At 45.1% G+C, this 15,188-nt stretch overlaps 1 protein-coding gene across 4 annotated transcripts in view; it reads right to left on the bottom strand.

Moving 5' to 3' along the window:
• Positions 1–15,068, bottom strand: part of PLEKHD1 (pleckstrin homology and coiled-coil domain containing D1) — a 39,492-nt gene extending 24,424 nt beyond the window's left edge. For 3 of the 4 annotated variants that reach the window (XR_002413232.2, XM_005502258.3, XM_021287299.2), the window contains exon 1: positions 4,907–15,068. Coding sequence is in view for 3 of the 4 variants with exons in the window: in XM_005502258.3 (XP_005502315.1) it covers positions 4,907–5,055 (149 nt within the window). In the remaining variant the exon portion in view is untranslated. Of the gene's footprint in view, positions 1–525; positions 1,214–4,906 lie in introns of those variants that run through there. The other variant, XM_065064402.1, reaches the window with a different exon arrangement.
• Between the last annotated feature and the right edge of the window lie 120 nt (positions 15,069–15,188).

The raw sequence follows: 15,188 nt of genomic DNA, 5'->3' as shown, positions 1-15,188 counted from the left end.
AAATGAGGGAAAAACATTGAAAAACTGCTTAGCTGGTGTACATAATGTATTTATGCTCAGATCATATTGCCTCATCTATCCTCTACTAGAATGCAACATCTAAGAAAACAAGATCACCACTTTGACTTTCAGGACAAAGTCTCCACACAACAAAACAAGGAGAAGTGATGCAGCATGATAGAAAGAGGGATGAAGTAAGAAAGAAAAAAAGAAAGAGTTGCACAACTCAAGAGCAATGTAAGGATCGAAGCAGGAACCAGGTGAGAAAGGGCAAAAGCCCAGAGGAGAACGGACAGAGACACCCAGTTAGGGCTGGGACTGAGGGGCTGAAGATACTGAACACGTATTTGAATTATACCCAGATACGCCAGCAGAAGTAAAAGGAGTGTGGGGAAGACATGGGAAGACTTTGAATAAAAACAAGAAACAAAAACAAAAATTAGAAACAGAGCAGCATTCAAAAAGCCTGGAGAGCAGCAACAAGCATGAGAGGTAAGAAGAACCGGTACAATCATCCACACTCACCTTGTGCAGCACAAGGAATACAAGAGGCATTCACACATGGTTTGCTCCTTTGGGTCACCCACCCTGTCGTTAGATCCTGCACTATGAAACCACTGAAAGTTCAGTGTAATTAAACTGGAATAGAGGAGGAGCAGTAAGAGAGTGACTTGGATGAAAATCCAGACATGTCATCTGCAAGGATCAGACACAACAGCTCCATACTGGACAAGTAGAAATACCTGGTCTCTGGGGATATAATGCTTTCTTTGTGATGTAGAGGGCTAATGAGATTAATCAGCTGATCTTTGCAAAAGTTTTTGAAGTGGCAATGGCCCACGTTAAGTATTTACTTCATAAAACTTCAGCAGCCTCACTGATCCTTTCTTCCAAGGAAGGTTTTCTGGGCACCAGTCCAGGAGCACAGGAAGCAAATCCCAGTTACTAGATCAGCCCAGTTCTCTCTCCCTGGGGACAGCTCCGGAAAACCATGAGCAAAAGATCTTTATCAGCACATCAGCTCAGAGACCACAATACCTGTCCCTCACTTTTCCTGCCCCGCTGCCTGGCAGCTGCAGCAGCACCCAGCCAGGCAGGGAGCGGGAAGAGGCGGATGCTTCCTGACAGCAATCAGCCAAGTGGGAAGTGTACAAAGGAACATGAGGGAAGCACAAAGCACACGGTTGGTTCGACTCAGCCCCACTGCCTCGGCAGTGCCGGCTGCCCCTGTGCTGCACACTGGCACGCACATGCTGCTCAGCAGCAGGAACCATGCTGCCTATTTTCTAGTCTTTTTTAAAGCAGAGAACAGCCTTAAACAATTACCCTTTCCATCTGTCCTGTGACCGCATTCAGTGACCGCTGGCAGCCACTCTGCTGGAAAACAAGGTTACGTGCACGTTTTGCAGTGCTTCAGCCAGAACTGGTCCAAGAGAAGAGAAAGTCTCTCTTCACTGTGCTGTGCGCTTCCCTTCTTCCAGCAGCAACCTGGCACCTCTGATGGATTTACTTGGAAGCACAAGCATATTTTGTGGTTTTTTAGTCTGTTCTTTTCAGTTCTTCATGTTCCACCTTGCTTTCTGACTCTGGCTGGCCACTGAGCAAATGCCCTCCTGGAACTGTCCTCCTTAGCCTGGGGTCTCACACCTGAAGACTGACAATCAGCTCAGAGCCTGGCATTTCTGTGTGGGGCTGGGATTATTCACAGCAGAGAAGGATTTGTCACCTCCTACCTGCAAAGTTGCAGAGCCCCATTCACGCCACATCCAGAGCAGGTACGTACCTTGTGCGTTTCATTCCAGACCCCATGCCAGGCTGATGCTGTTACCAGAACAACTTTTGTAGTAGAGAAGAGGCTAAACTGCTTGCTGTTAATTGGAAGGAAGAATAAGGTGCAGCTTCGGGTAAGAGGAAGACCGGAAGTCAAGGACAGAGAGTATGACTTGCCAAAGTCACTTCAGCAGTGACCCAAGCTTAAACTGTGCTCACCAAAAGTGCCAGTAAAATCAGAAAATGGTTGCATGTCTCCTGGAAGGATATTACTTCACAAGGAAAGAAAATTCGCATTAGCCAAAGAATAAAACTTCTTCTCCTGGAGAGACAGAGACATAAGCTAGGATGCTGCTAATGGCATTTCAAAATAAATCTCAGGCATTTTGGTCCCATGCAAGGAGCACCCAGCCCACTCTTGATCAGTACCTGAGGCAGCATACAGTTGCTAAGACTGCAGAATAGACCATTCTGTGGGCAAGGGAAAGGGCTAAAAGTGCTCCAGACAACTGCTACATATCAAGTATTGCTGTCCTCACAGGTGCCACCAGATGCCAGCCCTAAACCAGGGCTCTGCTACCCCTTCCTGCATAACCTCTACTGTTGCAAAATCCCCAGACCTGGGGTGTCAATCACCAAAGCTCTGGACACCACGCCTGGACTTTTTTTCCTTGATCCAGTCAGCCTCCACCCTCACCTTAAACATTTGTTTTCCTTCTCAGTGTCTCCAGCAGCACTTTTGCTACATCTGAATGAATGGGATCAAGCCAGAAAGTATCATGCATCTCTGAACAGCTACACAGACCCATTCACATGGCTGATGGCCTGATGTGATCAGTCCTCCCCTTACAGGCTGGCTTATCTCCTGAAGCTTGGAAAGACTTTCCTTGGGACAAGGAGCAGTACAAGGAGTAGTACAAGGAGTAGTCCGGTGCAAAATTACTTCACGGCAAAGGTACTACCTGTAAATACCAAATAGATAAAAAGGAGTGATCCAAGATTTCAGAACAAAATCTACATTGCTCAGAGATCAGATCCTCAAACGTATCTAGCAATAGTCAATTTTTTCTCTTTATTTAATCAGAGTGGGAAACATCTCCTTTTCATAAAATAATCTCCTTTTTCTGGGCATGGGGGATAGGTGGGAGAATGCATGAATTGCTCCTTATCCCCCCAAAATGACTGATGTATAATATGAAACTTTTTTTTTACTTAAACCAAATCTCTTCTCCAATTTAAAAAAACTTACAATTCTTCCTGTTCCAGTCTTCTTACTCCATAAACCCCTTCCTTCCAAACCCTACTGATTCCCTGTGTTTGTCTCCCACTGACACGTCTCTGGTCCCCCAGGACCCTCAGCCGCCGTGCTTGCAGCTAACCTTCCGCATCACCCTGCCCCACTGTCACCTCCCCCACCTCTGCCCGCCTGCTATCACTAATATATTTACCACTCGCTGGCAGTGACTTCTAGGAATAGAACAGCACTAAATAAATAATGACAGAGAGCGCAGAGATGGGCCATTTGCCTGCAAGAAATTTTGATTAGGAGGAAAGCCTTTTAAGAATGTTTACTCCATGGCAAATTATATTCCCCTCCGTCATTCTGTGCACTTCTTTTCTATAACAGTCACATCAGTTTCCAGACATAATTCATTTAAATATCAATGTTTGGGAGCTGAATAGGGAGCATCAGCACAAAGTCTCTCCGGGGTGAAAAAAAGGCCATTGTTTTCAGGGGGAGAGGGGGGAAGTTCAGAATAAAACACGCACACGTGTCAAAGATGGCTACAAACAGAAAACTGCTTTCCAAGCAACATTTAACTATTTTTTCAGACTGCGCTGTCTTCACAGATTTAGACTGGACAGCACTGTGGTTACGCAGGGCAGAACTGGGAAAACTGGCTTTAGGAACGGATTGCATGTGTTGTGACTTCACTGCAGACTGCAGCAAAAAGGTACCCACAAAATGTAGGTACCAGAGGTGTGCAAGTTAATTTATCCTTCCAAAAATCCTTGAGACACTGTGCTATAAAGGCTACAAAACTGCCTCTCAGCTCCAGAGTTAACCAGGCTTCCTGTGCTGCCTTTTGTTGATGACTCATTTGTGCCTTTTCCCAGTGGAAAGGTGAAGGGGGCAAAGAAAACAACATTATGTTGTTTTTCTGGCAGACTTTTCCACCTGCAGATATCAAACTATGAACACCAGGTAAGTACTACTATCTGTCTTTCATAGATCACAACAACAAATCCTGCAGTAGGGTGAAAATGCGAGTTTCTCAGCTGCTAATCTTTTGACTGAGTCATTTGCCAATGATGTCTATCAGCAGTGACATGAACCTGCCATCCAGGAATGCTGGAAGGCTTAATCCATTGGATCATGTATCTCCAGTGAGCAACGAGAAAGAGCTGTGCCGTGCGAGTTCCCATCCATAAACAGTCACGTCTTATCGTTTGACAAACAGCAAAAAATCCTCCTATGAGATTCAGCAATTCACATAAAGAAACTGCATCAACTTTAAACCTCAAACTGACCCATCACTTCAGTATTATAGAACATACTTTCATCCTTGGTAAAAGGTTATAGCAAATGTTATCTGACTCCAAACTTCCTGGCTGTGGATACACAACACACAGCAGCTTACAGCTCCCTGGCACCACACAGGAGAGAATTCAGAGCCACCCTCCTGCCAGGGAAGGGAGTCTGCATTTGCTGTTCCCAGTACTGATGCTCGTCCACAAACCCCTGCAGACCACATACACACATTTCAGACTAGACATCTCATACCCAAAGAACTCAAAGAGCCTTAACAAGCGCTATTAAACAAAGTCAAGCTGTTTAGGAGCAAAATACATGAGCTGACTCTTCCCCTTTCATGAAACAATTGCAGGGTGATTATCCAGAGAAGGCAGCCAGTCCCTATTCCCACCTGGAAGGGCCTGTGGCACAGGATCTGGGTGGATGAAGAAGACGTCACACTGGGGTGCCATGTGTATAAAGCAGACTCAGAACAGCAGGGAAGGTATGCCCGAAGTTTCGTTCCCCGCACTTGAAGAGCTAAGCACTCAGGCTCTAACTCACCCCAGCACCCTTAGGCTCTGTATTTCACCGGAGCATCCCCCAGTGACCGCGGCTTACCTCCTGGACCATTTGGCCGACTGCCTCCCAAAAGGTCTCTTCCAGAGCACGCCGTAGAGCTGCACCTTGGTGCTGATGTCCAGAGCATCTGAATCTGCCTGCTCCATGGATGGAGAAGGGGAAACGGAGCTGGATTTTGAAGCAAACATTATAGCAGGATCTGGTTCTAACTCTCTCCCTCTGCGTGGCAGCTCAGGGAATCCGATTAAATGCAATGAACCAGAAGGACGTAACCAGCCACTCCAAGCGGCAGACGGAGAGACTGGGCTACGGTTTGAATCAATAACTTGACTGCTCAGCACTCAGTCAATAATTCTCTCCCTGATGCACAGATGATGAGAGTTTCCTCATTGCGTATTACTTCCTGATGCATTACAGACAGAATGCATCCCAGGCAAAGAAGAAAAAAAAAGAGCGAAGAGAGCCAGAGATCAGGAACGCAGGGAAGCAGAAAGAGCTCACCAGAGAGAAAGCTCCCAGCAATAACATAAGCCAAAATACCGCTGCACCGGAGCCAGCTTGGAAGGTTATGTCACTCGACATTGCAGAACCCTGGGCAGAAATCAGGGCGAGACGGACGTTTTAGTGTCAGGCATCTCTGACACATACTCCCAAAATCTTATGCTTGGAGACAGGTTCTTCTCATTTGTCCTGAGGAAAAGGGAAGCAGAGTGGGTAGGAGCCAGCAAGTTCCATCAGATACCCTCTGCCACCAGGAGGCTTTTGCTGTGCCAGACTGGCACTGCCCACCCAGGTCCAGTTCACGTGGCTACTGGGTTTGGACTGGGCAGTGTCCATGCTGCACGCCATTCTCAGCCTTAAAGGGCCATTGCTGATCACTGTTAGAGCATGAAATTCTGCCTGTCTCTGTGCCTTGCTGCATCTTGGAGATGTGACAAGCACAGCCTCTGCCCTGCCTCTTGGGTACCAGCTCCCTCTTGGCCACAGCACAGAGATATAGGAATATGTCACATGGCTCAGGTGAGTCTCCATTCATCTCCTGTTTAGTACTCCCACAAGAAGCTTTTTATTCTGGTTCTCCAAGCCATTGTTCCTCTCTTGAAACCCTCCCTCACTGAAGAGATACAAACACAGTCTTCCAAAAGAACCTGACTTTTGTTATGCCCAGAGGACAGTATATTAGCATCATATTGTTCCTTCCTGCATCCTGCCTTCCCTCCGGGATTAGGATTTGGGGAAGAACTGCCTGTATTGTGCCTGGTAAAGCATCTGGAATTTTGGGGTATTGTATACAATACAGACGCATACGGGCTGTGAGGCTTCTGCTCCTGTTTTAACTTGTTCCATCCTATGCGAATCGATTTTGATGCTATAACTGCCCTTCCAAGGCAGATGTTCAGAAGTGACACACTGCGGACACATGGTCCTTTCTCCTTCCCAGAGATTAGAAACCCAGGACATACCGTAGGCTGGATCACAGCAGCAGACACAGGCTCACCGAGCTTTATGCGGTCACAGGCACTTGCAAAGCATCTTAAACAGAAGAAAAGCAGACAGTCTGCCTCAAGCTCACAGGCTGCATGTGGTATTAGAGAAATTATAGATGCAGGTCCCTGAGAAGTGTCAGTACTGGCCATTAGATGAGAGTCAGCAAACTCAGTGCTATGTTACTTTCTGTCACCCTGTCCGTGACCAGCCTTTTGGTCCCAGACAAGACGTGTCCTGAGAAACATCAAAGCCCATCTCAGAGTGACATTATGGGAGACAGTGGAGAACAGGGGAGAGCAGCAGATACTGCATCTATCTCACCTGAGCCCCAACTCTTGAATAAAACACTGCATTGAAGAAGAGAAGTATTAATACTGTAGTGACCATTCCACACACTGCACTGAGAATAAAATATTACTCATAACCAGGAGAGGGAAAAGCTTCCCTGAAAATACTTTGCATAAAGGGTAAAAAAGATTCTGGGCCCAACAGCATCACCTTAATTTACAAATGTGCAGTGAAAAGTCACGGAACATGGGGAAGTAAGGGTGATCCAGAGTCCCTGCCATTGTACTGAGCCAGCAATGCAATATCCTATAGCAGTGACTTGCAAGTGAGGAAAAGCAGATTTTCATCCTTTGCTTCTTTACTTATTTTCATCTTTCACAGACCAAGAGAGAAACTAGCCTCTAGCTGCCAGCATCAAAAACTGAGATACTGTCTCCTCTGGAGATCTCTAGGACAAGCAAGGGCCTGGATAGTCACAGCAAATTGTTCAGAGTGGGCAGCGCCAGGAAAGGAGAAGAGCAACTTGCTTTTGTCAAGTGACCAAGAGTTAAACATGGGCAGGAGCCAGCAATATGAGGGCAATAAACAGAAGCAGGGTGAATTTCCTAACTGCTGGTGTCTTGGCAAATTAACTTGTAATAACAGTGGTTATGTTAATGTTTATTTGATGTGTGTACTAATCTAAATAAATCAGGGGCCTGTCTGAAGGAAAGAACAGGAGAGCAGCACAACAGGTCCAAGCAACTTGTCTGTCTAAACCAGAAGTTAACGGCATAATGGCCAGCTTAAAGTTCTTCAACGTTCTGTCAGATACAAAGCTTTCTTCAACTGGCCAAGATCTTCAGGATCAAAAGAACTCTGTCATAAAATGCAGCCAAGAGAAAAAGGTTACTCCAGGGTAAGTAGGGTCCTACAGAAGTGCGTTCTCCAAGTTCCAGGAGACAGAAATCCTTCGGGAAGCACAAGCAAACAAGCAGATTTGGTTTTTGCTGCAAGATCTTGATGAAACCTAACAGCCCAAAAAGCACATAGACATGTATACAGAGATAATAAATGTGTATTTAATCTGGGACTTCATCATTTCATAAGAGCAGAGAAGAGACTCAAGTACATGAGACCTTAGCAGGACAATTGTGTGACACCATGGCAAAAAGAACGTACCACTGTCTGCACCAGAACCGAGGGCAGACACAAGTCCTTGTACCAGACCCACACCTGATCCCTTCTGTACCATTCTGGCAGAACAGATTTCCTGGCCCTGAAGAGATGCACAAATGTACTTGAGAGATGATCACAGGTATAGCTACTCATAGTATGAGAGGAGACTAAAAGGACTTAACTTGTTTAAATGAGAGCAAAGGGGAAAAATTGACCGCTGTCTAGTTTCAAGCATTCTTTACCCTCTTAATGCATTGGTAAAGGTCGATGCATGCAATAAAACAAATGGGCCTAAATTGGCCATGAATAAATGAGAAGATGTGTAACCATCACAGCAAGCGGGTTGTGGAATTGCCTCTCAAGGACAGCGGCAGAGGCAAAAAGCCATTACTTGGTTGGATCCAATACACACAGAGCAACCTGAGGTGGCCCTGCCTTCCAGGGATACAGATCAGGCTCACCTGCTTTCTCTGGAACAGTTTTGTTTCAGAATAATAATTTAAAGATTTTAGATGGATGTTTCACTCTTGATGGCTTGTAGGGGAAACACAGCTGTACATCCTGGAGAGAAACCACCGGAGCTTCACTCACAAAACCTTCCTGTGGAGAGATGGGTTGTATTGATACAGGAATTATTTGCTAGTATGTTGACCCTATTTTTCCTACACATCAAGCCAATAAAATTTTGCTAAAAAAAAAACTTTGAAGCTGATAGTAGTGCAAGGTGGTACAGAAATAACACTCTATCATCACAGGCCACCCCTCAAATGGAAGGTACACCCTTTCAGTTTAAGGATACAGATATTGGCTAACTGCAGCCAATGAAGTTGTTTGGTAGGTGTTTGTGTTTGGTGGGGTTTGTTTTGGTTTGTTTTGTTGTTGTTTTGTTTTGGGTTTTTTTTGTGAAAAGTTATACTATTGTAAGGCTGCCCAGAACAGAAAGGTACTCGATGCAGAAAGGAACAGCCTAATACTTGGGCTGGGGCCAGGAAGTTGAGATTTGGATCAGAGTTGCTGCAGAGTTGGAAAGATTCAGATCTTGCCTTCCAGTCTAGATTCCCTTTCCTCTTACAGCTTCTAGTAGGCTCTGTAGCCATTTTCAACCTGGAGAACCATTAGCAATTACGAGAGGTATTAGCAGGTACCTGGAACAACATGGAGAAATAAAGAGAGGTTCCTGCTCAGGTTTCATTTATGGTGTATCATTCTTGCAAAGACAAAATGTCATGTGTACCTATCAAAATGATGCTCCAGCTTCCCAGATGTACAGTTGTGTACAGAGGCTCTTTTAAGTAGAACAAAAGCAACCGGCATCAATCCATCTCTAGTGTGATACACTGACAAACGAGGTTTCTTTCGCATGTAATCATATTTTTAGTGTTAGATGGGGTCAGACCTGTCCTGCAGAGCTCAAAGAAAAGTTATTCAGCAGATGGGCATTAAAGTGAAGAGCCTCTGTAGATTTATAACCCCATTTGACATCATCCCTTGGTGACAACCACGTGGTCTCAGTGCCCTGTTCCAAAGCCCTCCACCAGTCCCACCCCTTCAAATACACCCAGATCCACACTGGATGGTCCATGAGTCTGATTAATCAAACTGTTCACTGTGGATATAGCACCACTTCAGGAGACTTACAGGAAGACAGAAAATAAGATGCCAGTTTCCTGAAGCAAAAGGATTAGACAGCAAATAGCCAGCCCCATAGCCTTATGGGCAGTAAGTGCTCACAGCCTGGCTTTTGGGGGGCGGCTTGCTCAGGGACTAACACCATGGTCAATCAGTGACCATTTCTCTCAGCAACTAGAGGAAATTTTTTATTTGTTATTATTTAATCCTACTAAGAGATCTCTTTTGAAAGAAGACTCATTCCCTCTGGTGGTTTTATTTGTTTGATTCTGTTTGGTTTTGGTTTTTAAGGCATTTTTCGGGATTTTAGAATACATCAGAGTGACTAGCTACCTTTGAATAAGGTTCCTCCAGAAGACAGCCCATCAGCTTCCTGCAAGACGCAGTTTTTCCCCCCATTAAGCCTAAATACGATGAAGTGTTCACATGGCTTACATAAACAGAAAATGCTTAGTACTGGAATAGTTAAACAGGCTGCTTCCAACCAGTAGCTTGTTCAACAGCAGTAAATAAATACAGGTCTGCTTGCTTGATTTCTTTATTTCCATAGATGATGAACCCCTAGCCCTCCTCCCTGTGCAAGGTGGTGTGGCCTGCCCGTGGTGACCATTGCCAGACCAGCCCCAGCAGCCCCATCCCAGCCCCATTTCTGCGGCTGTGGGAGGGCGCAGGGGGAATGGGAACCCTCCTCACTGTGGGGAGCTGAACCTCCACGCATAGGGACAGGGAAGAACAAACCTTTCACCAACAAGGTTTTGTAATGGTGTTCAGCACCAGTAAGCTTGCTGCTCAGCCTGCACGCCACCCGCGTTGCTATTTACCTTCCCAAGAGCATTGCATTCTACCCATGTCTTACCTGCTTGTGATTGACATTGTTCAGCCCAATCCCAAACATGACAGCAGTGAGAGTTGACAAGAGTCACACCAAAGACGTGGTCAGACAAGGTGATACAGCTCAGCAGTGACACCTTAGTCAGCTCTGCAGGAAGCCTTCTACACAGAAAACAGAGCCAAGTCAAGGACTACCCACAACACAGACGCCACATGAGCAGCATGGGCTACATAAAGGCCAGCTCAGCAATTTTAAAAGCCTTTCTTGCCTTTCGCATCCTGTGGTGCCAGGACACAGAGATCCAGCAACATATCAGAGACAAGGTTTACAGCAGTTATCCTGGGGGTCAGCATAGAGATCCAAGGTGCAATTGCTTACTCAGTCCTGTTAATTTTGAGCACAGAAAAAGTGCTGCCTTTGTAATGAGGGTGTGGAAGCAGAGTTTAGTACACTGGGGCTTAGTTTCCAGCCCTGGCAACATTCCTACCTGACTTAAATGTGTAACTTGATTTCTCACAGCCGCAGTTCCTCATCTATGACACTGATACTAAATCGCCAAAATCACAAGAATACATATACCCATGCGGTATTTTGGGTACAATGGTTAGCCAAATCCTGCATAACAGAAGGATTTGTTAGAGTCTCCTTGGCAGAATAACAGAGGGGAAAAATAAAATACCTCTATGTATTAAACACAGGCACACAACTGGAGCACTATCAACACTTTTGAGATGTGAGAAAACAGCCCAGCAAGAAGTAAACAAGATCCAGGGCTGATGGCTGCCCCCTCTGGAGAAACACACTCCTTAGCTCTTCAACACTAGTCAGTAGGTCTGAACTTTCACTCCAAGTTTCTGAAACAGGGTCAGGTGCAGGACTACTTCCTACAAGGTGTTTCTCAGCTGTGAAAGTTTAGATATTGATTGCAGTCCACTAATTTCCACCCACTTTGTTCTCTCTGGTCAAAAGAGGGAAGGAGGTCATAGGCTTAATTTTTAAACAATAAATACATATTGAGAATACAGGATTGGCTAAACTCTGTTTTTATTTAACCTAGAGTCCATAAAATGCCCAGCACAGGCACACAAAGACCATATTTGCTCTTGCACACACATTCCATGTTTTCTTTACCCTTACAATTATTATGGTCATTGAACATAAGGCCTTGAAAGCTAAGGACACCATACAACTGGGACATATTTCAGGAGTGGAGACTGCAGGGACCACAACACCAAAATTCTTTACATCCTTCACCTGTATGTTCTGTTATGATCTACTATGACCAGCTCTGATTTGCAGCAGCCTCCACTCCGAGTTTCTCACTTTCCCGGTCCTGCACCCAGCCAGTCACTGTAAGGTCAGAGCTTGTGTGGTGTGCAGACACAGGACAAGAACAAGACATGCATCTTGCCTCCTTCCCATCCACATTCTCAGTGGTTATCTAAATACAGAGGCACAAAGATCTGCTGGTGCCATCTATCATGGCAGAAGACCATGACAAACTCTGTGCATTGAGGAGAATGGTCAACCAGATGGAAGATAAACTGCCTGGCAAAGAAGGACATCAAAACACTGTTCTCCACAAAATACAGCAGGCTAAGAGGGCCACGTCCCTCACCCATCTCCATGTACCCTCCTGTGAGCCATGCTGCCACACAGCTTTTGTAGATGAGGCCTCTTTGATACTGCTGGAGTGTAGACTGCAGGGACAAGCACGGAAAACCTCCCAGCCAGACCCATTGCTTAACCTTCCATGTGCACCAAAGCATGTTCACATGAAGCATCTGCACAGAGCAGATACCAGGAGAAAAAGTTTTGTTAAAGATCAGCCATCCCTCAGTTTCTCTGTCAAACAGAGGAAACAGAACATGGGAAATCTATTGCAGTTCTAAAACGTGACTCAGCCTATGTACAGCTTCACCCTCCGGACACAAGCAGGGAGAGCGTGACTAAGAGGTGTTACAGCAAGAGTCATTCAGATCAGTACTGTAGGCAGGGTTTGTAGCAGCCCTTATCAGCCCAGTGCAACAATGAGTATCTCATTTAAAGTGTTTCTTCAGATAGCAGAAGCCCATTAACTTTCAGACTCCAACATAACTGTGATCATGTATCATAAAGTAATTGCCACTTCAGACACTGGATGTACATTCAGGTACCAAAGAAGCAATTTTCCCCTACTAATTTCACCTTGCCTTTCAGATTTTCTAAATACTATATAGCTTTGGTGTCAGTCAGCAAGATACAGCTTACTTTTAATTAGCTCTACAAGTTTTCTGAATGAGGCATTTTTCTTAACCCGCCATCCACCAGAAGGGTTGGTTAATCTCCAGACGTCTCAGACAAGAGGCAGAAGTGCCGTGATAAGGAGGGTGGAATGTTGTGCAAGTCTGCCTGCAGGGATGTTTGGATAAGGCTTGCGCTTATTGGTAGGAGAATGGCTTAATTTGTAAGCTGGAACAATAGATGACAGCTCATCATCTTCTTGCTGCTGTGCTCATCCCTAATGAGCCCCTGATAAAAATGCTGATGAAAATTTTTTTTCCTTACCAAATGAAGGAGCACTCTACAGCCATCATCAGGAAGCCTGCAAAACCACAGCTCCTCAGTATTTTTTAGCGGTAACTCTTGTAACATAAATGCACTCAAAGCACCTCCTCACATCTCCAAAAGGATTTAGTGTAGTGGTTAAGGTCTCCACTTACCAAGACGACATTTTTATCAAACACACTAAAAGAACGCTGGTATACAACATAATGCTGCACCATTAAAACTGAATTTTACTTGCCAAAAAACCAAGAGCCTATCTGGCAAAGCACTGGCTTCCCATCCTGACTGTCCTGCACCCACCTGTGCTAGCTACAACAGCAACATTGTCATTTGCTTGAGTTCTCCTACTGACTTTACATTAACCATACTCTCTTGTGATTAGGCCAGTATCAAGAGATTACACTGTTTTGTAACCACACAAGTCCTACGAGTTACCAGAAAAAAATCAAAAGTAAGAAATTAGCTGAGAAGATTGCTTATTCCTTGTGTGAAATAGCTAAAACACTGTTAAAGGGATAGAATCCTAGATAAGTCTGTAGATAGCAACTGAAGAAAAACATAAATAATTTTAAAATGAATTGCTTATAAATCCTCTCCAACAAGAGTATCTCTTAAATGGACGCATGAAGTTTTCAGGAATGCATACATCACCCATAAGAACATCATTCCCCTTTTCCTTTTCTGAACATCTATGTCTAAACCCCAAACCTGCTTGCAGGGCAGCTGGAGAGTACAGAGAGCAAGAATCTCTATAAACACATCAAGTCGGCAACTATAGGAGTGATCTCATCATTGTATATAAATCTCTGAAGGGAGGGTGCATAGGGGATGGCACCAGGCTCTCTTCAGTGGTGCCCAGTGACAGGACCAGAGGCAATGGGCACACACTGAAACAGACGAGGTTCCCTCTGAACACCTTGTTACTGTGGGCATGGCTGGGCACTGGTACAGGTTGCCCAGAGATGCTGTGGAGTCTCCATCCTTGAAGATATTCAAAAGCTACCTGGACATGGTCCTGGGCAACCTGTTCTAAGTGGCCCTGCTTGAACAGGGGTGGTGTTGGACTAGAACCCCTCCAGAGATGCCTTCCAGCCTCCACCACTCTGCAATCAGTGCTCTAGACTGGATTCAGCCAGTGCCTTCCCACCATGTGCTATGGAACCTGGCAGGCTGGCAGGTACTATCCCCGTATCAGGGAGCTGAGGGCAAGTCTTAAGTGTCCTATAGGAAAATAAAGACTATCATGCAACACTTCACTCAGTTAAAACCTAATTAATTTTCAAAGCTCTCCTCAAACTGTCTGAGCAGCTCTTAGAGACCACCACTGAAATTTAATTTCCAACTATTCTTTGGAACTCACAATTACGTTAGAGGCAAATAAACCCCTTCCAGATAAATTCAGGCACCACTACTAAAATTTAATTTCCAGCTACTGTTTGCAACTCAAAATTATGTCAGAGCCAAATAAAACCCTTCCAGAGATATTCAGGAGCCTGAGAAGACAATTATTCTTCACAGCAAGAACACAATCCACTCTAAGTTGCGAAGACCACCATTAGTAGCATTAGAGAGAAAACTCAGGTAGCTATGGATTAACATAGGCTTTCATTTCATTGTACGCTGCAGGAAGAAGGCAGCTGCCTTCGAGAACAACTGCGCCAGTTGTGAAGACAGAGAACAGCGAGGAGCTGCAAACATGCAAGCAGTAGGATCACAGGACAGTCAGAGGAAAACTGAGCTGCAACTCAGTGCCTGAAAACAACAAAAAGATGGTAGGAAAAAAAATACAAACCACAGAACAAGGGCAAGAAAAATTTCACCAGCGGTTTTTCCTCACAACACAACAACAAAAAGCAGGCTAGGCTTTTCTTCACATCTTTACAAATGTATTTCAAGTTGACTTTTAATCCAAATCACCAAGATATCTATCTATGAAAAGAGCTACCTTGTCACAAAGCCTCCATAAAGAATGGAGCTGATATTTGCATTTGGGTTTGGGGCTGACAAGATTGTTTTCACTCCATCCTGCGCTCTCCATTTTCTTTAGCCCAAATGTGTCCTCCAGCCTTTTAACTGTGGCCTGGAGCAATCCCAAGCCAAGGCCCTCCAGAGGGGCCTCTGCCTTGTAAAGCTTCAGAGATGGCCCTGGGAGTGAGGCGTGGAAGAGAGAGCCTCAGGGCAATGCCAGCTCCTAAACACTCTGTGGGAGACAGTTGTCAAACCCCCCTTCTCCAGCAGAGCCGTCAAATCCTTCCTGTATTTACCTGTAAACTCATTCATACCCACGTCCAAATTAACCTGCTAGACTGCCTCCCAACAAGCAGTTTCACACTTCATGTTTCCAGGAGGTGCTCAGACACCACCAAGAAAAGCAGCACA

The sequence above is a fragment of the Columba livia genome, chromosome 5 (genome assembly GCF_036013475.1).
Source record: "Columba livia isolate bColLiv1 breed racing homer chromosome 5, bColLiv1.pat.W.v2, whole genome shotgun sequence".
Taxonomy (NCBI): Eukaryota; Metazoa; Chordata; class Aves; order Columbiformes; family Columbidae; genus Columba; species Columba livia.
The sequence above is the reverse complement of the archived record's forward strand: the minus strand, read 5'-3'. Positions and strand labels throughout refer to the sequence as shown.